Source organism: Terrapene carolina, unplaced genomic scaffold (assembly GCF_002925995.2).
Source record: "Terrapene carolina triunguis isolate 2854851 unplaced genomic scaffold, T_m_triunguis-2.0 Scaffold706, whole genome shotgun sequence".
NCBI lineage: Eukaryota > Metazoa > Chordata > Testudines > Emydidae > Terrapene > Terrapene triunguis.
The window spans coordinates 5,047,249-5,072,276 of record NW_020665057.1 but is presented as its reverse complement, the minus strand read 5'-3'; the positions used below and the strand labels follow the sequence as shown (position 1 = coordinate 5,072,276).

Genomic DNA, 25,028 nt, shown 5'->3' with positions numbered 1-25,028 from the left:
CCCCCGGCGGCCAGAGCGCCGGGGGGAGGGCGGCAAGCCCAGCTGGGGCTCTCCGCTCTCCCCTGCGGCCAGAGCCCCGGGAGCCGGGCGGAGAGCCCGGCCGGGGCCCCGCTCTCCCCGACCAGCCGGAGCACCGGGGGAGGGCGGCGAGCCTGCTGCGGCTCCGCTCTCCCTGGCGGCCGGAGCGCCGCGGGGAGGGCGGCGAGCCCAGTCGCGGCCCCGCTCTCGGGCCGGAGCGCCCCGCCGTGCCGCCCCCCTCCAGGCACTGCCCCAAGCACATGCTTGGTGGGCTGGTGCCTGGAGCCGGCCCTGGTTACTGTACCTGAAAGTTCTGGATACTTTTAAACTAGCTCATCTTTTGGAGAGATGGAGCCTGCGGTCTCTTTGTTATATAAGAAACTTTAGCAAAGGTTTTACTGCTCCAAGCCATTTTTATGGCTTTGAAAATTCAAAAGAGCCCCTTCGCCTTTATAACAGCCACCTTCTTCTTTCAGGCACTTTCATTAGTAAAAGAAACCAAAGTAAAAAGTGGAGATTTGCCAGGGTCAAAATGGGACCCTGAAGCTTGCAAAATTCCCAGTGAAATGAAGAGAAAGATGTAGATCATCACCTTCTCTCATTACTTATACCTGAGACAAGAACATCTCTTGCAACCCTCAGACACACCCCCTTTTCAATTTTCCTGTGTTTGATCTTAAAAATGTAAAGACACTCTCTGCTTAAATCACTCTGAAACTATTAAGGGGGAAATTAAGTACGGTATTTCAGAGTTGCAGAAGTTCACCTTACTTGATTTGCACACACAACAGTATGCACGAGGTAGGTGGAGAAATAGTATGCTTACTAGTTTGAAAATAAGGCCCTATATAACACATCTCCAATTGATAGAGAAACAGTATTGCAAATGAGGGTCCAAATCCTGCAAACATTGTTTGGAGGTTCAGAGACTTGCAGTTTTCATTGAGTTATGGGTATTTTTTCCAGTGTTTTTTTTTAAAGGAGCTAATGTTTGTTAGGAGTTGGATTTTTCAAAAGTGCTCAGTGTTGGCATGCCTTGTTAACTCCAATAAGATTAGAGATATGCCAGTGATCAATGGCTCCATGTCTAGTTGGCAGCTGGTATCAAGCGGAGTGCCCCAAGGGTCGGTCCTGGGGCCGGTTTTGTTCAATATCTTCATTAATGATCTGGAGGATGGCGTGGACTGCACCCTCAGCAAATTTGCAGATGACACTAAACTGGGAGCAGTGATAGATATGCTGGAGGGTAGGGATAGGATACAGAAAGACTTAGACAAATTAGAGGATTGGGCCAAAAGAAATCTGATGAGGTTCAACAAGGACAAGTGCAGAGTCCTGCACTTAGGACAGAAGAATCCCATGCACTGCTACAGACTAGGGACCGAGTGGCTAGGCAGCAGTTCTGCAGAAAAGGACCTAGGGGTTACAATGGATGAGAAGCTGGATATGAGTCGACAGTGTGCCCTTGTTGCCAAGAAGGCTAACAGCATTTTGGGCTGTATAAGTAGATCGAGGGATGTGATCATTCCCCTCTATTCGGCATTGGTGAGGCCTCATCTGGAGTACTGTGTCCAGTTTTGGGCGCCACACTACAAGAAGAATGTGGAAAAATTGGAAAGAGTCCAGCGGAGGGCAACAAAAGTGATTAGGGGGCTGGAGCACATGACTTATGAGGAGAGGCTGAGGGAACTGGGATTGTTTAGTCTGCAGAAAAGAAGAAAGCTGCTTTCAACTACCTGAAAGGGGGTTCCAAAGAGGATGGATCTAGACTGTTCTCAGTGGTAGCAGATGACAGAACAAGGAGTAATGGTCTCAAGTTGCAGTGGGGAAGGTTTAGGTTGGATATTAGGAAAAACTTTTTCATTAGGAGGGTGGTGAAGCACTGAAATGGGTTACCTAGGGAGGTGGTGGAATCTCTTTCCTTAGAGGTTTTTAAGGTCAGGCTTGACGAAGCCCTGGCTGGGATGATTTAGTTGGGGATTGGTCCTGCTTTGAACCTGGAGTTGGACTAGATGACCTCCTGAGGTCCCTTCCAACCCTAATATTCTATGATTCTATGGTTCAGTGCTGAGCACTTTTGAAAGTCCTACCCTAACTGTTTAATCTTCCCTAGTAAGTTTGTTTTCTGCACATGTATATTTGTACCTAACTTCTTATGAATTTGTTACTTATTTTAAAAATTCTGATTGAACAAGATTTTTTGGTCATCTGCAGAATTAGAATTCCTCCAATCACAAGTGTAAGAGGCTCAATGTTACTCTCCTGAATCAATTTCCATTTTGTAGAAGATGCTTGTTTCACAACATGTCTGTAGCGGTCTGCATTGCTATACTGAGCCATGACATTGAAAATTAAAATTGATGTATTTTAGCCTGTGGGCTATTAGAATAGGTGCTGATACTGAGCCACTGCTCAGTTCCAGTTGCTCAACTCCATTTCAATTTAAAATTATTAGATTAGAAACTAGCAAAGCCTTTGAAGATTTCATAATGACTTTTACTTAAGGAACTCTGCCACCTTTAGATTGCAAAGGATTTATTGTCCAAGCAGAGGTTGAAGCCTAATTAATGAAAATAGACTTTGAGAGGTGAATGTGCAGAGGCTAATCAGCTATAGCACAGTATCTTAATCAGTCTTCTATCATCTTCCTGCAAATGACATAATAAACAGCTTCTGTCATTCACTCCTGATACATGAGAGATTTATTGTTTATCAGATCTAAAAATCATAAGCCAGCAGCTGGTTCTAAATTAGTTTTGGGAGCTAGGTGCAATAACAAGCCACCCAGGAGCCATACATAACAACTTTCATAAAATTATTTTCTCCTCATGGTGTGTTCAAGTAAATTTTCCTAACAGCTGGGTCTACACAAAACTGATAGCATCTTTAAAATGTCTTCAGCAGGAGAGATTAGGTTCCAGAAAAGCAAGGCATTCAGAAGTTTATTTTATTATCTTAACCTTTGTTGACTTGAATGATTAAACAGATTCTTTTGCTCTGTTAAAACAGTTAGGCCCAGATAGTAATGCAATGTTCCTATTTGCTTAACCCTTGCCTCCCTTGTCTTTGCCTTTAATGAATTTGCTGCTTATTTGCTGCTGTATGTATTGCTTAGGGAAAAGAAATAGCTCTGTTACAATTGATGCTTTACAGGTTCTGTACTTAAGTGCAGGAAAACTGTTTTAATTTCTTCCAGTATTGACAGAAGTTGGCATGATGACAGCAAGCTCATTAAAATTAAAAAATGTCCTGATTATATGTTAAAATCAAATCACTTTTTTGCCTATTACATTTTAGACTCTGTTAGAGAAGAGCTTTATAAATGTTCCATATTTAATGGAAACTAAAGATATCAGTAAGTTTTGCTTGTTGAGGGAGTATTTGGGGGGAAAATCAAATTGTTTGTAAGCCCGATTGACTAATACACGTACGGAAGCTTTAGTTAATATGTTTCCAGAGAATGCAGAGTAAAAACAACACTTTGGGTCTATCCTGCTCCCACTGAAGTGTGGAAGCAGAGAAAGAACTGACAGAAAGGAACTGCAATGCATGACAGTTCTTTCTCTGCTTCCACAACAGTAAGGCTATGTCTACAGTACCGCCTATGTCGGCAAACTTACGTCGCTTAGGGATGTGAATATTGCATCCCCGTGAGCAACATAAGTTACACCGACATAAGTGCTACTGTGCACGGTGCTGTTGGCTGGAGAGCTTCTCCTGTTGACATAGCTTATGCCACTCACAGGGTGGGTTTTTTTATGCTGGCAGGAGAGCTCTCTCCTGTCGGCATAGACCATCTTCACCAAATGCACTGCAGCGGTGCAGCTGTATTGGTACAGCTGCGCTGGTGCAGCAGCTTATGTGTAGACATGGTTTTAAGCAGTAAACCCATGTTGACTTTAATAGGTGCAGGGTCTAATCCAACTATATACTCTCTGATGACAAATCAGAAAATGGTTAGTAACTAGAGACTGAAGAATAAATCACTAGTCGTTACCTTGCATCAAAACCACCTTGTAATGTATTTCCAGCCAGTAGCCTGATTCTTCTCCCCTCTGAGGTCAGTGGTGAAGTTCCATTAATTTCAGTCAGAAGAGTATCGGTCCCCAGAGTAGGAATTTCCATACCATATCAAACCCTTTATTCATCTAACCTGGGGTCCTGCTTCAATCCGTAGCCAGCACCCAGTTCTTTAGGAGATGATGAAAACTCTCAAGAATGTATGTTAATTAGTGGTGTAATGCGGCAATATTTTCTGAACCCCGCTTGCAACTAATTTATGCCCTAATGCAGCATTCTTATCATATACAGTATTATATGAACATAAAATTATCTAATCCAGCCACATTGTAATATTTGTCTTGATGACCTCCTAGGTATCTTTCACTGACTGACTATATGCCACATAAAGAAGTATTTATTTTTATTTGTTCTAAATGTACCGGCCATTAATTTCACCTAGTGTCTTCTTGTTCTTGTTTTGTCTGTTTAAGAGAGGAACTGATTAGTTTTAATTATACTTTCCATAATTTAGCAGCTCAAAATCAAGTCCCCTCTAGCTCTTCTCCTTTTCAGATGAAGTAATTTTAGAGCTTGTCTACATGGAAAGTTATATCAGTACAGTAGAACCTCAGAGTTAAGTACACCTCAGAAATGGAGGTTGTACGTAACTCTGAAGTGTTCAGAACTCTGAACAAAACATGATGGTGTTCTTTCAAAAGTTTACAACTGAACATTGACTTAATAGAGCTTTGAAAATTTACTCTGCAAAAAAAATGGTGCTTTCTCTTTGTTTTTTTAGTAGTTAATCTTTAATACAGTACTGTACTGTATTGCTTTTTTTTGTCTCTGCTGCTGCCTGATTGTGTACTTCCAGTTCCAAATGAGGTCTGTAGTTGACTGGTCAGTTCGTAACTCTGTTGTTTGTAACTCTGAGGTTTTACAGTATTAGGTAAGGTGTGAATTTAAACCACTATACTTATAGTGGTATAACTCCATGTGTGGATTCTTGTATTACAGAAGAGTGCTTTTTTTCTGGTGTAGGTTATGTCTCTTTGAAAGTAGTTTAGAAAAAGCCACTCTTATTCCAAATAAATGTGTCCACACAGGGAGTAATACTGGTATAACTATATAGCAATTTAAATTTACACCTTATTCTGTAGTGGTATAACTTCCCATGTAGACAAGCCCTTAATCTTTGCATTGTCTCATCATAGGTGTCAATACTGAGGCTTAGAAAGTTTCAATGGTTTGTCTGGGAGACACTGTGCTCTAGTGAACTGCAGAGAGGCTAGGGCCCATTCTGGTTCTAACGGTGACTTACCGTGAAACCTTGAGCAAGTAATTTAACTTCTCTGCATCTCAGTTCCCCTATCTGTAAAATGGGATCAAAGATATGTACCACCTACATAAATGGGCCTGATTATAGACTCTGCTACACCAGTTTTATGCCATTGTAGCTCCACTCATTTCAGTAGAGTTACACCCACATAAAAGTAGTGTAGCAGAGTGGAAAATCACACAGCGAATGCAAGCAGTAGAAGAGGGAGAACAGGACTCAAGTTCTCCTGGCTGCCCGCCTTACGTTTCATCCATTAGAAAATGTGAGCTTGGGGAATCTCTTCTTTCAAAATTCACAAAAATGGCCTTTTTTTTTTTTTTACAACCACCCAGAGCCAGACTGTGCCTTTTAAGTCAGGGCCCTGGGGTGCCATGGGAGAGGGCAGCTGCAGGTGTGACATCCTGGGGAACTATTCAGTGTACTTAACCCCCTATATTAGAACGCTAGCATGAGTGGTCTAATGGTTGGGGGCAGTGTCTTCAGTTTGTAGTAGGCCCCTTACCAGTGGTGCAGGAGTAAGAAAGGCTCTCTCAATGCGATTTCCACTGCGTGCCCATGCTAGTCTCAAGGTTGTGAAAAATATTATACACAAAATTTCACCTCAAAATGTTGACATTTTGTAAAATTGTTTCAATTACCATGAAGTATTGCACACTTGAAATAGACAAATTTGATCAAATAAAACTCATTATGAATATTTCACCCAGCTCTAATAAATACCCTAAATGCACTTTGTGCCATTTATCTGTTCAGACACTGCAGTATGAAATGAATAGAAACTGAATGAGCCAGGACTGCAAATTTTGAGCAGAGTGTCCAGGAAGGAGGCCTCTGCTTAGTAAGATCCTATCCAATTCAGTTCACATCTCAGAAATGGAGTGCAATTTGATAAGGGTTGCAGATGAAACCAGACACAGGAGCCAATCCAACCCCTGTTGAAGTCGATGGGATTCTTTCCCACTGATTTCAGTGGGAGCTGAATTGGCTCTGAGACATTGTCTTTAGACAGGATAGTTCATGTAGTTCAAGTTGAGATTGTTCATTGGAACTCACATTATGCCTGACTGTGGCATATTTACTATGTAGGCCAGGGGTAGGCAACCTATGGCACGCGTGCGAAGGCGGCACGCGAGCTGATTTTCAGTGGCACTCACACTGCCCAGGTCCTGGCCACTGCTCTGGGGGCTCTGCATTTTAATTTAATTTTAAATGAAGCTTCTTAAGCATTTTTAAAACCTTATTTACTTTACATACAACAATAGTTTAGATATATATTATAGACTTATAGAAAGATACCTTCTAAAAACGTTAAATGTATTACTGGCACGCGAAACCTTAAATCAGAGTGAATAAATGAAGACTCGGCACACCACTTCTGAAAGGTTGCCGACCCCTGATGTAGGCAATTAGATTGCAGTTTACATTAACGTGTTCCCACTTAGAATATACTTGTCATTGAGTGATTTCTGGAGAGGATATTGTTTTATGGGAAATTCATCTAATGCTAAAAACAAAGTAGCTCAATCAGAGTCTGGTTTGAAAGTATAGTAATCATAGGAAATAATATTTTTGTAACAAACCATCTCTAGCCAGAATTAGTTTGTGCTAGTTGCTAAATATCAGGTTTTTATTGAGTTGATATAAACTCTTAACAGTGGCATAATACATTAAAATTAAAGTTGTATTATTGTGTATGTGAAAACCCCCACAATCCTTGTCATTCATTGCAGGGCATTGTGTAAATTAGCAGAATTCTGGTGATGGAGAAAGCAGCAGTTGTGATGAAAGGGATTGTATAAAAGAGCTCCTGCTGAGCGTCTGTGGCACAGTACAGAGTGATATTGGACACTGTATTCCCCAGGGCAGGTACAGTAATTAGCTGCAGGACTGGCACTTGGTCTGAGGGATTAATTAGAACTTGAGGTGGTGGGTGGGGGAGGGAAGTCAGCCATAAAGAGTGTCAGAATCACTCTGGCCTGAAGCCTGTGTGATTTGATGTGAAATAGCAGCAGCTGGCTGTAATCTTAGGAAGTGCAAGTGAGCAGCAGGTGGTAATTCCTGTCTCATTTACCATGTCTTCACAGGAACATGTAAGCTTGTGCAGCATGGGTTTATTGACAGGTCACAAGGAAAAGCCTGAGCAAGACTTTGTATGCAGTGTTGTAGCTGTCTTTGGTTCCAGGATAGTCGCAAGACAAGGTGGGCGAGGTAATATCTTTTATTGGACCAACTGCTGTTGGTGAGAGAGGCAAGCTTTCAAGCTTACTTCAGGTCACCTGAAGAAGAACTCTGTGTAAACTTGAAAGCTTGTGTCTTTCACCAGCAAAAGATGGTCCAATAAAAGCTATTACCTCACCTACCTTGTCTCACTAATGAAAACTTTGTCACATTTACCATAATAAGCAAATCCAACAGTCAACATACAGTGTATGCAGCAGCATTATATAAAGCTAGTAATAATGACTTCATACTGTTACTGCATTTATAATACAGCAGTAAAATTATGATGGGGTCTTTAAAATATCTTAAAGAAGTCGTGACCTTATGTAGACTGCCACACTGAGCAGAGTGTATTGTATTCCCACCAGAATGTATTCTGGGACTGCTGGTGGGAATTCCTCCACTGAAGAAGTTAGACTACAATATGATGGATATAACAGGAACAGTTACTACATTGGAGTGAAAATTCTAGAGGAAAGGAAAAGCATCAGAAAGTTCTAATATTCTTCAGTTTCCTCCATACATGTACAGCCATGGTATATGTTTCCAAGTTGGTAAGCAGGGCCCTATGCACTGTGCAATTCCATGGCTGTGGGCATGCTCCAAAGCGCCCTGTTCTGCTTAGGCTATTGTTGAGGGGTTGGGGATGAGGATGTGACAGTGTGCATATTTGGATGTTGTGAGCTAATGGAGTTCTGGAATGGGAATGAATTCAGACTGTGATTGTCGATGAACCTTAGTGGTTCAGTGTAGTTGTTGCTTATTGTAGTGTCCTAATTTTTGGAAGGGGAATGCAGAGTGTGGGATGAGTGCTCTTTGTATGTGTGTTTTAAATAAATAAAATAAACAAAATAATCCATCACTGAACAACTTTGAATCCATCCCTGATAAGAGCTCTAGTTAGAAAAAAAAACCAAACAGATCTAGGAGCTCTTGAAGGTTATATGTATAGCCAAAGGATGAAAGAAGGAGGAGAATGTATTTTGTGAAAAAGAGAGATCTTTTATATCCTTTAATTTTGAGAGACTCAGTGTGCTGAACCTCAGAAGGTGGAATGCCTCCCAGAGCTCCCAGGCATGCAGACCCATTTCTGCTCACTTTCACAAGGCTCCACCTAATATCTTTGTAGGGTTGGCTAGCTCCAGGGGACACTATGTGGGGGATGAACCATTATCCTCACTCCCTTCTACCCCCTTTTGGAGCACCTTGTGCCCCTATGGGAGTAGGAAGGGAGCAATCTCTGTGCTACCTTTTAAGCATCTGTGCCTTTCCCTACAACTGCACATTTTCATAAGAACAAATCAGAATCTGGTCCTGAACTAATGTTAAAAAGGGAGTTTCTCTCATGCCCCAATGTGTTTGTACACACAAATAGTTGCAGTCTTGATAACTACTCCTTATTTTGTTGATGTAGCTTCAGAGGGGTTGAGTATGCCAGAGGGGTATGTGCAAAGCTCCAGATGAACCTTTTTAGAGGGCTGCACAAAATTTTCACAAGCCTGAGCCTTTCAGAGCTCTTGACTTGAGCAGAATGGCATCTTTTCAGAGCAAAATCTCCTTTTTCTATTTCATCCACAGGTCTGGTTCATATTCAGAAGGGAATAAATCAACACTGACATGAGTTTCCATTAATATTTTAAAAATTGCCAAATTTCAAGCCTATTATATTCAGAGCTAACTATGAAAATTTGTGCATTATCATGTTGTAATTGTAGAGCCTACGGAGTAAAACTGAAGCCGTTAAAAGATTTCTATTTATCCTTTTTCTAATAAGTGAGATTTAATATTTATCACTGCTATTCAGGTTTTAGCTCTTTTGTTGGCTTTTTGTTTGTACCTGTTTTCATTACATAAGGATTGTAGTTTTGTCAAGAAAAGGAATGGACCATGTGCATAGTAGGGCTAATGAGTCACAGATGTAAAGATTCTGGCATATTACCATCTAATAACTTTTTAAACTCATATTCCATAATCAGACAAATGCAAATTAAATACATCTGTTTTCAAAATTATGCATCATTCCTGTGTTTGATAGCAATGTGTGTTTAGATGTTTTTAGCTTGTTTAAAAAACATAAAAAGAGGACGATGCTGTTCTTTCAAAAATTATATACCCTAAATGTAGCAGAAAGTAGCAAGGCCAATAAAGTTTGCTTTGTATTGTTGCACTACAGTACTAGGGTCAGTCTCTGTTCACTTCACTGGTATAATCAGGAGTAACTCCACTGAAGTCAATAGAGGTACCTCGGTATGAAATCAAAGTGAGAGGAGAGTCACATCCCAGTTCTTAAGATGTGATTTAAATGTACCATTGGAGAAATGCTACATGCATTAGAAAATTCCTATGACTTTATTTATAAAGAAAAATCTTAAATCACTGTGCTCAAAAGGGAGGGCGGAAACAGAAGTGGTATTCAGCTATTTATAATGGTTAAAAAATCCTGCTGTGGCTTACAACCTCTGTCAGGCTAAAAGTGCCTTGAGATGCTTTAGATAACATACTGTGCTACAGGCTAGAAGAGGTTTTTGTTTAAAATATACCGATCAACTGTAGAAGAGAGAGAGGCCTTTTTCCTTTGTTAACAGGTCTAACTCCCACCCTCCAATGCAATACTGGAAAGGTGTAAATTGGGTGCAGAATTCACCTCTCTCATCCTCTCAGTTGGTTCCAACTCAGGTTTTCTTCTCTTCCTTCATCAATACGATGGGAGTCCTGCACATGCAGGGAGAGTAGAATATGAGAGGCTAGATCCAGCACGGGGGATCTGAGAGGAGAATTTTGTCCTGAAGGTGGAGATACTGCTGTATATGTCAAGAATGTTGAACTCAGCCATCTGACTACTCCTGGTCTAGCAGAAGACCATTGTTCAATGTGTATTAGTATATACACAATATCAGTTTATGTGCTGAATGTCATATGTTAAACAGACTATTAAAGGCATAATAATTCAAAGTCATTTCAGGATCTACTCTCAGTCTTTCAAGTTCCGCAGTGATCTCTTGGCAGAGCTTTGTACACGTACCTCTCTAAAAGTAATATAACATATGTTGGTTGAAAATGGCTTACATCTCAGCCAACTGTAGCCTAACAGATGTCAAATGTTCATAATTATCCATAATATTTGATACTGCTAAGTGGCTTTTCTCTTTAAAATTCCTTTATGTTCTTTATGCAAAAGAATCAGCCAAATCTCTGATATATTGCTTTGTTTCCCATATGACAGACAGAGCTGTTGATAGGCAGTGTGACGTACTAAACACAGTGTTTGTTCTGTTTGTCCATTAGTAAATTGTCCGTGTGATGTTTTGTGTCGTGTTGTTTTGGTCCCATGTTATGTTGTGTCCCTAGGGTCTGCCAGGCTTCCCCACAGTTGCTGCTCTGCACAGTAATCAGATCCTCACCGTCAAGGTTTGTGCCTGACATGTACCAGTTCAGTCAGGTCTCTCTATCAGCATAAGAGTGCGCATGAATAGTTAATTTTGCCATGGGATACCAATTAGCCCATCTTACTTATTATGGGCCTAATTCTGATTTCACCACACACGGGTTTCATGCTGTAACTCCACTTATTCCAGTGGAATTACTCCTGAGATACAGCGTGAGTGAGATTAGAATCCAGCTCTGTGTGTGTTAGTACCTACCCTAGCATCCACATCACACATACTCTGGAAGGGCATTTTGGTTTGTAGATGAAGTTTTGTTATAACCGTGCTTTATTAAGACATACAGGAGTATGGAAAATGTCAAAGTACTGTTCATCAGGCACCTAATGAGCACAGGCAGATTCAATTATCTGTTTATGTGTCATGCACCAGTAGTTTAAACTGTACCCTTGCAGATGCACTTTGAAAAATGTGTAAATGAAGCCGGAAGGATTTAAACAGTCTAGGTATGCCTGGACTTCAGATATCATTAAAATGGCACCATTCTTCATGGCACAATATGCTGGTTGGAAAATCTGACTGAAAATTGAATTGGTGCTTTGTCTATGGAATCTTTGCTGAAGGACCACCATGTAAGAAATGTGCTGATTTTATAGCCCTAGGATTATAAAATGTTGATGAACTCAGAGATGCCTAGAAGATTTGCTGGGAAGAAAACTTGTGTTATGTTACCTTCAATCAATCCATAAGTAACAAAGCTTCTATCTTGTATCCTGTCAATCTAGATGTTAACTCCTTTAAAAGAAAAGGCACAGATTTTATCAGACACAAGCACCAGTTTATATTATATTAGCTATTATAAATCTAATGTATATATCTTTATTTCTTTCTTGGGGCCTTCTGATGTCTATTCTTCAACTCTCTCATCTCTGAACTTCAACCTTTGACCTCACCTGCCTGATCAGATGGTGTTTCCTAAAATCAATCATGGGTTTCTCTCTGCTGATCAGCAGCTCATTAAACGCCGCCTCATTAAGGTAGTGCTTAATCTCACTGGAGTCTGGTTCTTCTTTACATTTGAATATTACTCTATACTGTACTTTTTGTCATAAGCCTTCTTTTAGTGAGTAATTAATCTGAAAAATGTCTTGGAGCCAGATCATTTTTCGTGAAATGTGTTTGTGTAAAATAGCAGTGGAAACTACACAAAGCTTTGCTAAAAAGTTCATAGTTAAAATTCAGCCAATGAGGCTTCTTACAGTAGTTTGCCTTCTGGAAACTGAATAAAAATGCTATTTTTTAAAGGAAAGAAATGTGTTTTGACAATTTGTAAATTAAGTTATTGCAAAATCAGTGTATCTAAATCATAAAAGTAGCCACTTACTTATCATTATCAAACAGCTACTGAAAACAGATAAAATATAATATGCAACTTTTCAGCAAGGCAATTATATTTCACCATCATTTTAGAACTCCACCAGTGCTCGATTGTTGAGCTTTGCAAAATTACTTTGAAAATATAACAACGCTCAGACAAACCTACTCACTCAGTCTTTGCTATGAATCTATGATCATGATGATCACAAAGTGAAAATTATACCTGCTCTTCCAAATCAATTACTTGTTTTGGGAAACTAGGTGAGTAGAGTTTTGCAAGGCAATACTAACCATCAGTGTAAATCCTGCTATTGGACACGCAGTTTCAGAACTTGAGCCTCACTCTTTGTGACTGTATTGGCTGGTTGCACCGTACAGGTGCAGCACACTAGTCTTCTGAGGCAAAGTGCAATCTCTGCCATAAGAAATGAAGAAGCTGTTTAAGACCATCTCCATCTATGATCAAAGTAAGCATCCTGCTCAGAGCAGCTATTTCAGCCCATCAGGAACTCGTTATAGGTAAATCGGTGCCTTTTTGTGGGGCTTTGTACATCTGAAGACAACTTTCTGATGATGATTTTGTTGACTCCTGTTCAGGGTGATCAAGGACAAGCTGGACCCCCTGGTCCTCCAGGGCCACCAGGACCCAGAGGTCCTCCAGGAGACACTGGCAAAGATGGCCCCCGAGGGATGCCTGGAGTACCGGTGAGTTAGCCTAGAGGATATAGTGGCATCACTGTGGTATATGAGTGCTTTACAAGCATGAATAAATTTAAACTCAGAAACACTCCTGTGGGATGGGAAATATTATTATTCACATTTTATCAATGGAAAGCGGAACCATAGGCAGGTTATATGACATGCTTATGGCAACACAGTCAGTAAGTAGCCGGGCTGGGAACAGCATCCAGATATCATGACTCCCAGTCGTGAAAATTGCTTCCCCCGGTTCCTGACCTTTCTGAATTGTTCCCTGATATTCTAATTATTGCAGTGCTGGGCAGCCTCTTTGCAAATAAGAAGAGAATGTTTCCACACAGCCCCTCACTTAAAGCTAAACTTGAATCTAGGTTATTGTGTGTTTGATTTGACTTCTGGTTCCCTAATGACGATTAATATTTTTAAAAAATGAAATTAGAGGAAACAGATTGTTAAACTCGGTACACTATTCTCAGAGCCTGATTCTGCCATCCATACTCAAGTTGAGCAGTATACTGCTCCTCAGAATGTCCCAGACATTTCAGTGGCGATACTCACAGTCATTATTTGTTTGGGAGGAAGAATCAGGCCTTTAGCTTTTTGGCATTTTATTGTTGGAGGTCTGACAAAACTTTTTTAAATTAAAACATAAATACAAAAGTCACTTGGCCCTATTTTTAACAAGTCTTGGAAATGCTCATGATTTTACATTTTTGTGATGTACTAAACTCTTTAGGTTTATTTTAAGGAGATCACCCCCCCTCCACCACCACCACTTCCATTTTCATAGTCCTATGGGACATAAAATCAACATTGTGAAGGAAAATTCATGGTTCCACATGTGAGGCCAGGGCAGAAAGACATAAACCTTTCCTAAAGAGTCCTTTTTTTGATAAAAAGTAAAACCAAAAGGAAAATACATCCAAGCTCATGTTCTGATCTCATTCTGAGTGCCTCATCCTACATTATATTAACTGTATAAAATTATAGAACATAACATAACAATAATAGTTCAGCTCTATTAAAACTTCTTTGGAAAACCCAACAAGACCTGGCATTTAGAAGTCTGAGTCCAAAAAACCTTGCAAGAGTTGCCTTGAAAAACGTTTGGTTAGAAGAACACTGTGAAAGGTTGTATACATCTGCTGCCTTCCATTATTTAAGGTTCATCTCAGCCACCCATTCACTTCTGCCAGTGATGCACCATCCCTGCATTGTCAAAAAGAAACTTTGGACTTCATTTTGATATCCCTTACCCTGGTACAACTCCACTCACATAGTGGAGTTACTCCTGCGTTACAGTTGTGTAAGTGAGATCAGAATCCTCTGTCTGACTCCAATACTATAATTTTCTCTGGATAATGCACAAGAGGCTGGGGAAGGTCAACAATGATGGAGAGTGAGACTGATTATAATGTGACTTGATTTTTGCTTCTCAAGCAAAGGGAGCAGAATGAGAATAAGTAGGCACAGGGACTGATTTACACTTTTATTTCTGCAGCCCTTCCAAGCCACAGTGAAGGCACTTTAATGGGACAGTCTGTGAAACCTTACACTTATACTCCTCTATACCTGTGGATAAAGGCCTTCAGTTCCTAGGGCAGTCAATACGGCACTTTTAACAAACACTAAGTTGACACGTACAAAAAATAACAGTTAAGAATAGTTACCTGCAGCAACCATTTACCATATGCACAAATTGCTTCCTAGCCAGTGGCAAAGCATTCATCAAAGATGGAACAATTTAGCGACAGTGTGTCAATGTCAGAGAAAGCTAGGATGTCTGAGAACTATTCCATTTCCTTTTCTAGCATTCTGTGTAAATAAACCATTTAGATATAGTTCAGGTGTATGGAACATCAGTGTTTTCTTATATTTTATTTAGGGTCCTGAGGGCTAGATTTTCAAATGTATTCAGGTGCCTAAAAAGATGCAGATAGGCACCTAGTGGGATTTTTCAAAAGCCTAAGTGGGTTTCCCAGTGAAGTCAGTGGAACTTTGCAGAATCAGCACCTTGCAGGACTGGACCTAGTCAGATGATGACCTAGTTAAATTCTGTGGGTCTCCCAAGTTATGCAGCAGCAGAGGTTGCCACAATTCAGAGATAAGCACTCCCTCACTAGTTACTGCTGTATGTATTTGGCTGAGGCCGCCCTCTTCCCAGAGCAGACACAAACTCAGCCCTCGGGCTCATGGGAATGACATTTCCTGATTTCTGCTCAATGAATCCCTGGCATCCTGACACCAGGGCTTGTTCTTCTGTGGCTGACTGATTTATATTTAGTCAGACAGGAAAGACTTGTAAAGGGGCTACATGGCCTCTTCCTGACTGACACCTTTGTTTCTGATATTTAAATACAAATGGATCTTTGAGCTGAAGATTCATCTCCCTTGTCTCACACATCCAACAAAGCAGTGATTAGAGAGTGTAAGAAAAGAGACACTGCAGAATTCCACGGCTAGAGGACACAGACCCCTCCACCATCAGCAAACTCCATATTAGAGCAACTGTTAATGAGATCAGCAATGTGCCCTCCTCTGCAACTACGTGTATTTAAAAGAAAACTGGCCAATGGTGGACCTGCCTTATCTTATCTTCCCACGTGAAACGGCCATATTGGACAGTTGCACCAACACCTAAGTTACAGTACCGCATGCATCCTCAGAAGGGAATGGAATGAGAAATCAGGTCTCACTGGGGCTTTCTCAGTACTTATGTCCCAGAATACAACAATGTGCTTCTGAAACTCTAGCATCATTTAAATTGGGTGCCTCTAGCATGCTCTGAGAAAGTTTGAAGCAACTCTGGCTCTGCTTTGCCTCCTTTACATCTAATAAGATTAGATAAAACCCATCAGTTTTGTGACACAAAATAGAGTGTCTTCTTTACCACTGCAGAGCAAATGAAAAGGTTCCTATCAGTCAGCAGAACAGTAATTCCTCTTCTGACCCACTCAATGTGAGACCGAGTTTGGAAAAATTCTAGGTTGAGATTTTCAAAGCCAACTATGGGATTTATCCACACATCTCTCATAGAAATTAATAGGAGAGGTGTGGCTTTGAAAATATCAAGCCAAGGTTTTTTTTAGCAGTTTATGTAATGTGCAAAGCATTAATTTGCAAAGAGACAAGGTGGGTGAGGGAATCTCTTTTATTGGACCAACTTCTGTTGGTGAGAGAGATAAGCTTTCAAGCTTACACAGAGCTAAGATCAAAAGCTTGTCTTTCTCACCAACAGAAGTAAAAGATATTCCCTCACTCACCTTGTCTTTCTAATATCCTGCAACCGACATGGCCACAACACTTACTTTGCAAAGTCATTTATAAGCCTACTCACAGAGAATATAATATGTAGCTGTAAATTACTTTGAATTACAAAAAAGCAGGTCTTGGGATACATATGCAAAACAACATCATTTTCCTTTAAAACTGCAGTTTGCTGGGAAGGAATGTTGTCTGTTCATTAGAACAGGGGACTGGAAGACAGGATATTTGGTACTTAAGAGCTCTTGAATTAAGAGAATTATCCCATTAAAAGATTGAAAAAAAACTAGCAACTCTTTGAAGCCCATCATGTTACCAGGAAGGATTTTTACCTGCCATTTTAGTAGCCAGTGATCATAATAATATATATATCCATGCAGCTGTCACGTGCTTCAGTAGGTATTTTGGTGTAATGTAGTTAATAGATATTTTAATGTTACTAAGCAGGGAGTGAATTAGGGTGACCAGATAGCAACTGTGAAAAACAGGACAGGGTGTGGGAGATAATAGGCACCTATATAAGAAAAAGTCCCAAAAAACGGGAATGTCCCTAAAGAACGGAACATCTGGTCACCCTAGAGTGAATGTAAATAACATTATTGATATAAATCCAATTTGTTTTTTAAGGGAGAGCCAGGAAAACCAGGTGAACAAGGGTGGATGGTAAGTACCTTTATTTCTTTTGTTTCTAGTTCACTAAACAGTTATAAAAAGTACCTTTATGTTCTCTTCATAATTAATAACTCCAAAGAGTCTTATGATTTTGTTCTACTTAACCCTTTTTTTGTTACAAAAGTGTATGGATCCTCCTCTGTAATAAGACCATTGAATTACAGATCTCCTCCTATGCACAACAGACTGACTCTTAAGGCCAGATTCTTCTCTCAACTTACAGAAGCAGAGGGGAACCCAAGCAGCTGGTAGCACAGCACAGAAAGGAGAAAGAGCCAGCCGAGTTGCATAATACTCCACTCCCAGGGAGTCCCCATATATGTCCTCCCTTCAAAGCTTAATTGTTGCCTCTTGCCCACTTCTTTAGAGAGCCCAACTCTCACCTGGCTCTGTGGTGACAATCCTGGCCCCTTTCCCTGATGGAACAATAAAGAGGAAATGCTGCACACTGAAATTGACAGGGTCTTCTTCTCCCTATGAGTTTTTTCCCCATATATGGGAGCATCTGGCCCTTAATTCAGTAGTCAAGGGAATGCATTTTTTATGAGTACAATGATCTGGGAATAGATGTGTTCTGCTGCACCATTCAATTTGAAATAAAATGAGTACCATCACTTTTAACCCCCACTTCAACCAGTGAGCCGGTGAAAGAGTGCCTGCTGCCCAGGGCACGTGTGATATGTGGTCCATACACTGTTTTTTTGTCCTTTGAGGTCTCCTCTCACAGTGCTGGCCAGGCCCAACCTTATTTTCTTATGAGAGCTGACCAAATCACAGCCCATGGCCCTTTTGGATTTGTGGATCTCTAGAAGCCCTGGGTAGCAAGATAACAGGAGCAGTAATCAGACACAAATTTGATTGCTTATAGTCAGAATTTCTGAAGTTTTGAGCAGAAATGGTGTGACTTTACCTTGAAAAACTTCAGATTATTTTGGATGGCAAAAGGCACGTATTCTTAGAAGCTGATGAACCTAAGAAATGTCTAGGCTCTGAAATGCCCTGCTGCGAACAGGCAGTTAAAGAAAATCCTATGGCTTGTTCATTTGAAGATAATGGTTAAAGAAAAAAGAGTACCACCCAATGTTCTAATCAGTTTATTTTTTTTTCTCCTTCCCTCTTCTGTTTTTCTGATTGCCCATTGATTATAATGTGTATAATAGCTGTGGGTTTGTTTTACATTTGCTTTAATACTGTTCTGTGTGCTCTCATTAATGCACTGTGGACCAGATTCGCTCAGGCTCTGTAGCAGTGTCTTCTAGTACAGACCTTGGCACAGAATCACCAGAGGCAAAGTCTACCTGGATGAGGTTTGCAGCAGTGCAAGGTGCCTGCAACCTCCTTGCCACTGGTTGAGACGGAGCGGACCATTCCAAAAATTAGGTTCCGTGGGATTACTCTGCTCATGTGAATAAATGCTACAGGATCAGGCCCTACACTTTTTCAGTGGAAATAAGCACACCTACCTCATAAGGACGTCATAAGGCCTTTATATTGATAAAGTGCCTTGATATCTTCCCATAAATGTGAGAAGTATTATTAGAATGGGGGAAACTAAGGTTCCAATCTTTGCAATTATGGACAAACAACTGCAGTGCACAGCTTGAAACTACTTAGCTTTGCTAACTATTTTCTCCTCTCACAAATAGTCAGTCTTGCAGCCTTCCAAGTGGAATAACACTTCACAGAGAGGGATTGTTGGGAGATAATGAGATGATAGCAAGTCTTGGCAGCCTGTGTGTCTGTGTTCACCCACAGCATACAGTTATCTCACAGCAGTTGCACACCATATTGTGTGTTACTCCTTACATAGTTATTATGGCAGAGGTTTCATCACAATAGTTCTCAAAATGAACCCTCCCTATACTTTCAAAGTGTATTACAGAGACACTGTCAAGTCATATAAGGTCTGAATTCACACAGGCTTAAAACTTGATTATTATAGTAGCAAATATAATTCTTATTTAGAAGCACCAATTAAAAAAAATCTTCACACACACTTTCCCTCAGTTTGCTTGCATAACTTTTCTTACCTTTAATAAGAGTTTTTCAGGCATACTGAAGTAAGGACAGATTGGAACTAAAATGTGATGTAGACACAATTTTCATATATGTGTAAGGCCTAGAGTGAGCCACAGTGACTTTTTAAATATTATTCACATGTACATACAACTCATTGGATGTATTAAATTCTTATATGTAATTTTAAAACAATTCATGCTTCTGTACGCAATAGTTTTAAATCATTTTAATGTAGCTGGATTCCTGAGAATAATTTTCTTCAGTTAAATGAGAGGTCCACTGACTTCAATGGAGTTATGACAGTTTACAACAGCTGATGGTCTGCTCCATTTTGCTGAAAGCTCTTGAACAAATAACAGTGATGCATTGACTGATAAAGGAAAAACATACTTCAGATGAAATCAGTAGGGTAGTTGGTATTACAATGCCACTCCTCACCTTAGCTGGAGGGAGGTTTGGTTGGACCAGCTTGGGGATGGCCAACCCCTGGTTCCAGAGAGGCATAGGAGAGGAAGTGCTTGTGCTCAGACATACAGGAGCTTAGTCCCCACTCTCCCAGGTGCCTCAGAATGAAGATGGGAATGCCCCCAAGGAGAGAGAAGGGGTTCTCTGCTTCTCATTGGCCAGTGGGAGTGATGGGGGAATAGAGGGAGCCAATGAGCTCTTACAGGCACCCTCATTTCAATGTAATGATGCCCCATACATCTTGGGGCCATCTTGAGGCTATTGCTGCCCCCTCTCCCTTCCTATTGTTAAGATACTGTTGATTTCAGTTTCCTAGATACTGTGGCTCTGACTTATTGTATCTTCTGTACTGGGAAGGTGTTTTTTCCGTTAGGGCCAAATTGGCAGGATGTCAAGGATGGGTGGGTCACTTTCCTTGCAGCATCATGGAAGTTTTAGGTGAAAAGGAATGAGAATACAAATATTTAAGGTTAGGAAGTGATAAAGGAATATTTAGTTTGTCACCTCTTGTGTCTTGGGTCTAATGCAGATAAAAGTTAAAAGTCAGTACCCGGAGGTAAATCTGAGTAAAAGGCCCAGGATATAACTAATTGTCATTTTTGTGTATCTGAAGAAAGGAACACTATGTCTTCTGAGACTGAGGTAACCCTAATTCCCCCTTGAGTGTGTGTGGGGTAGGGAGAAGATTCAGGGGTGGGCTGAGTTGTAAAGTTAGGCTAAAGTGAGTCAGCTCTGAATTATTGGTTAGCTGGTGTGTGGCTATTTAGCTCCATACTGAACTAAATAAAATGCCTGGTATGTGGGGGTGGGGTGGATTGTGCCCCTTCCAACCGCCACACTTGAAGCCTGCTGCTTACTATCCATCCCTGTTGTCTGTGTTTTATTTGCCTGTGTGTCCTGACCAATATGTTGTACAATCTTTAATACCCAAGAAGTGGTCCCCATTATTTCCTTCTCATTTTCAGAACTGAGAATAAGAAATTGAATTGCTGATCATTTTGTACCAGGAGTTAGAATTTCTGGTTGCAATCTAATGAGTGCCTCATTTGTGGTTTGTGACAGGAAACCTCAACTCTGGCACTGAAATATTAATGTTCTTATACTATTTTTTATGAATGCTTCGCAGTCTGCCTTTGGAGTGTTTAAACACTTCTTAAAGCATTTTGTGTCAAGTTCAGTGGTACGTGCCAGCTGCTTTGTGCCGCATCAGTGGCACAGAGCAGCTGGACACCTGGCTTAACAGTCAAGTAAGCCAAGCGTACAGCTGTTTTGCATCCCTAGAGTAGTGCAAAGCAGCCAGAGTATACTGGTGGTAAATATGGACCTTTGCTTTTGGGATGCAAAAAAAGTCTCATGCTACAATAATCATCCCCAGTGCAAAACCACCCCAAGCTACATATAAAGTCTGTAGGATTAACAACTTTGCCTTTATCCATTTTCACTGGGCAAGTCTTCTAGAAAACATGACCTATATGTTGTTGTTTTCAGATATGCAAAATAAGGGCCTGATCCTGGAGTCCTGTCTCATAAGAAACTGTCACCCTTGAAGAAGACTGCAGGATCGGACCCTGAATTCTCAAAGTGACAAATCTTGAAACTGAAAACCTATTAATTTTCATATGGAGAAAAAGAAAATAATCTAACTCTATGAAATAAACTTAAAGGGGATGTCAAAACAGAGACTGTGAAGTGCTATTAGTTTAAAGTTTGGTGAAATCCTGAGGGGTAAATCGTCAGCTGATGTAAATTCCCACAGCTCCATTGAGTTCAGTGAAGTCTGCCCTGAAGTCAGTGGAGCTATGGGAATTTACACCAGTTTAATAATTTTGCTTTTATACATGTAGGATATAGACAAAGCTGTAATGCACCATTTGTGCCATTCTGGCAGTGTAGTCAATATAAATCCTGGATGAGGTTAGTTTAGAATTAAGTTGGCTACAATTTGCAACTTAAGGGCTAAAAGTTGGCAGTCAAATTTTCAGCCTATAAATCCTGAGGCAATTATTCCTTCCTCCAACACAAATCTACGTGGCTGTTTTGAGTTGCTAGTGCTAGTGCCAGTAAGAATGCCAGTCATTGGTTTTTCATCCTTTTTAATATGTTCCTATACATCAAGTCTCTGCATGTTTTAGTTTGGCGTCTCATATGAAAATATAGTATGTGTTAGTATGCTTTTGTATGTTTTAAATATACCTCACGTGTTTGTGAGTAAACTAGATTTAGTTGTTTTTCAGAATGGATAATTGTCTCTCTATTTTGAAAGGAAAAAAACATGTAACTAGTTAAGATACTGAGGTGTTAGGCCAAATTTTCAAAGATCTGATCAACAGGTAAGCTATACAAAACATATGTGCACAAATTGTGTGTGTAAGCCAGTAAATAAGAAAATGAAATCAGTTTGCATGTGTAAATATGCAAATGAAGGGTTTTGTAGCAGCAACAGATGTACAAATATTTTGCATGGTTCATATGGCCCAAATTCTAAATGCTTAACAAATTATGCACTCTACAAATGCAGTACATTTTCAGTACATTAGTACAGAATACTGTACAGTCATACGGATGTACTATAATATCTCCAGTGGAGTATTTAAGGGCTGTTGCACAAATAATTAACATTTTGGGCTCTATCCAGCTGATATTTTCTATAGCTTTCCAAAATGAGAAAACTGCTGAAGATTAAAGGTGCTGGGTGCCCAGCTGGCCAACTTAAGTCAGGTGGTCTCTGTCTACTGCAAAAGTCCTTTCTCTCCCACCAAAAAAAAAACAAACGCCCAAACCTGAGCGACAGCATGTTGCAAAAGAGGCATGTAACAGGCAAAATATACTTGCCTTAATTGCAATTTGTTCAGGCAGACAAATTCCCTATTCTTGTGAAAAATGTCATCATAGCTTTAATGATCACAGATGATCAGCTCTTGGTGCTAATCTCATCCCAAAAATAGCACCTCATATGGAATAGCATGTGTAGCATCAGACTGGAGTATTTGCTCTGTATTTACTCAGAGGATGAATGCTACTACTGAATTATCAGATCTGCTTTCTGCAGTACCAGGACTTTATCTGGAGGTTTTACTATCCTGAAGTGGCATTACTGGAGGCATCTAATCCTTTTAGTTCTAGCTTTTGCACCATTTATCACTGAGCTCTTGCAGTGCTATCAGTTAAAAAAATCAGTTTGGGCATATTTCTTTCCTGTGTGTCTTTCTTTCTATATCTACATGACCTATTCTGGAGGAGCAAGTTCATGAAAGAAGGAAAAGGCATGTCTCCTCACTTCCTCCTTCTGTTGATGCCTCCACCCATGCTCTCCTCCCCCCGCCCCCCGCCACGTGTTTGACATCTTGCCCCTCCTGCTGGCGTCTTCCATACCAATTCTTTAGTGTTCCATACTTTCCCCTTTCATCCCTAGTCTACACTTACCAGTCCTCCTGTCCTCTGGCTGCTCAGCCCTGGCTCCTCCAGTTGGTGCTGTCCCTGCTTTTGTCCTTCCTTCAGTCAATGAAGGACTGAATTCACCCCAGTTCTTCCCTATGTGATCTGCCAGTAACTCGCTCATTCTGTTATCCTCATGGACCAGCAAATCCAATGGGAGGCAGTTAACTAAGTATGATGTATGTTAACATTTAACTGATTCTGAAAGCATCTTTTAAAATACAATGGATATTTTTACTTTCTTTATCCACTTGGGACCCTGAGAATGCATTAACAATATCTTTCTTTGCCAAACTGAAATTTTGAGCCATATACATGAAATCACAGCGGGACAGTGGAGAATTTTTGTTGGTATTTTTTAAATTACTATTCTTTTAAAAAAAAGTTTGAGGAGAACAGTTTTGGCACATCACCCTTTAAATTCATAAATTACTCTCTTGTTCTAGAAATTTTGAGTTTTACTTTAATTCACAAACTGTGTGGCATAAATGGATGCAAATCTATGCACATAAACGTCAACGCTTTGTTCAAAGGGAAGTTTTGCAAACATCGGGGAACCTAAACTGACCCAAAAAAGGAACCAAAGTTGAAATGTTGAAGTTATAATGCAAACCAAATTAAATGGTAAAATGTTATCATCACTGAGCCAGATCCTCAGCTGTTATAAACTAGCATTTCTCCACTGACTTTCTTGAAGCTATAGCAATTTACCTCAGCTCAGGATGTGACCCATAGTTTAGTTCCAGGAGTATATTGCTCAATTTTTAATTATCTCCTCTGTACTTATGTTATTATCAAATAGAATGACACTTACATTTTCTGGGATGCCATAGCAACAGAGATCTGCTGAAGAAAAGCACTATATGAAAACTAATTAATTGTTGCTGCTGTTGTTTTCCATCAGTGAATACATATAGCATTGAGGCCACTACTTAATCAGAATTTATGTGAAGTTTCCTATCTGATAATTAGCTTGTTTCTTACTTAGCTATTGTTTTATCCGGTTGACTTCACCAGTACTAAAGCCAAATGCAGTTAAACATAAATATGTACTATAAGAATGAATTACCACTGCATGGGGCAAGTCTCCTTTTGGAGCCATACAGGACCATATTTTCAAAACTTCTTCATGTGCTCATTGTGCATACAAAACAGGATCAGTGAAATCCTGGCTCCAGTGAAGATAATGACAAAACCTTCATGGACTATGCAGCCTGGATTTCACCCCTTATATAAGGTTAGAGCTTTACACTGTCCCCTGGTTCAGATTTCTATTTCAATTTTTCTGCCCTCAGGCTGGCAGGGGCTGGAAGTTTTGTAGGGCGAGCATACAGGGAGCAACAAAATGTGTACTGTCTCTTTAAAGGAGCAGCGAATTTGTGAGGTTTTGCGAGTGTTCCAGTGAGTGGGACTGGACACTGCAGGGGAGACGGTTTGGGGAAAACTCAGGGCTGGAAGGGCTCTTGGTGTCACCTTGCAAGTAATAACTAGGCTGTGAGCCAGCTGCTGCTGGTATCAGGGCCCTGAGCCAAAGCTGCACAGCATAGAGTCACCAAGGGTTACAGGGCAGACGGTGACACAGCCACTTACTGGTCTGGGTTGAAACCTCAAGCATCACACCAACATGCAAGTAGGTAACGGAGGAGTTTTTTAAAGTCACAGTATCACACTTTGATACAATTATTTATTGCCATTGAGAGGTGTTTTACTTCATTATGTTTTAAAAGCATCTAATATAAATATGCCTCAATAAGCAAAAGCACTCACGTGTCCTTTACTTTTTCATTACGTTTTCTCATTTGGCATTTACATTCGCTATCCACGAAATTTGATATCTTGTAAAACAAATCATCTGTGCTATACCAGACATACAAATAAAAATGGTCAGAGTTCGTATTTCTTACATTTCCTTGAACATTAAACATCTAGGTAATTTGAAATTGGATACAAAAACACCTTGAGTGATTCTTCCTAAAATATTACAATCTGAAATTACTTTACTTTTGAACTACATTGTAATATTTACAGAACGGATTTATATATTTCCTCCTCACTATAACACTTTTTCCTGTTCTGTAACTTGCTAAAACACACATAGTTAACAGACTGTGCTTAAAAATGTTAGACAATATAAT

The 25,028-nt window shown here is 40.2% G+C and overlaps 1 protein-coding gene across 1 annotated transcript in view; it reads left to right on the top strand.

Moving 5' to 3' along the window:
* COL25A1 (collagen type XXV alpha 1 chain) overlaps nt 1-25,028 on the top strand; it is a 426,642-nt gene that overhangs the window by 288,550 nt on the left and 113,064 nt on the right. Inside the window, exons 9-11 of the mRNA XM_026659846.2 lie at nt 11,928-11,999; nt 12,937-13,044; nt 16,930-16,965. Coding sequence (XP_026515631.1) covers nt 11,928-11,999; nt 12,937-13,044; nt 16,930-16,965 — 216 coding nt within the window. The remainder of the gene's footprint in view (nt 1-11,927; nt 12,000-12,936; nt 13,045-16,929; nt 16,966-25,028) is intronic.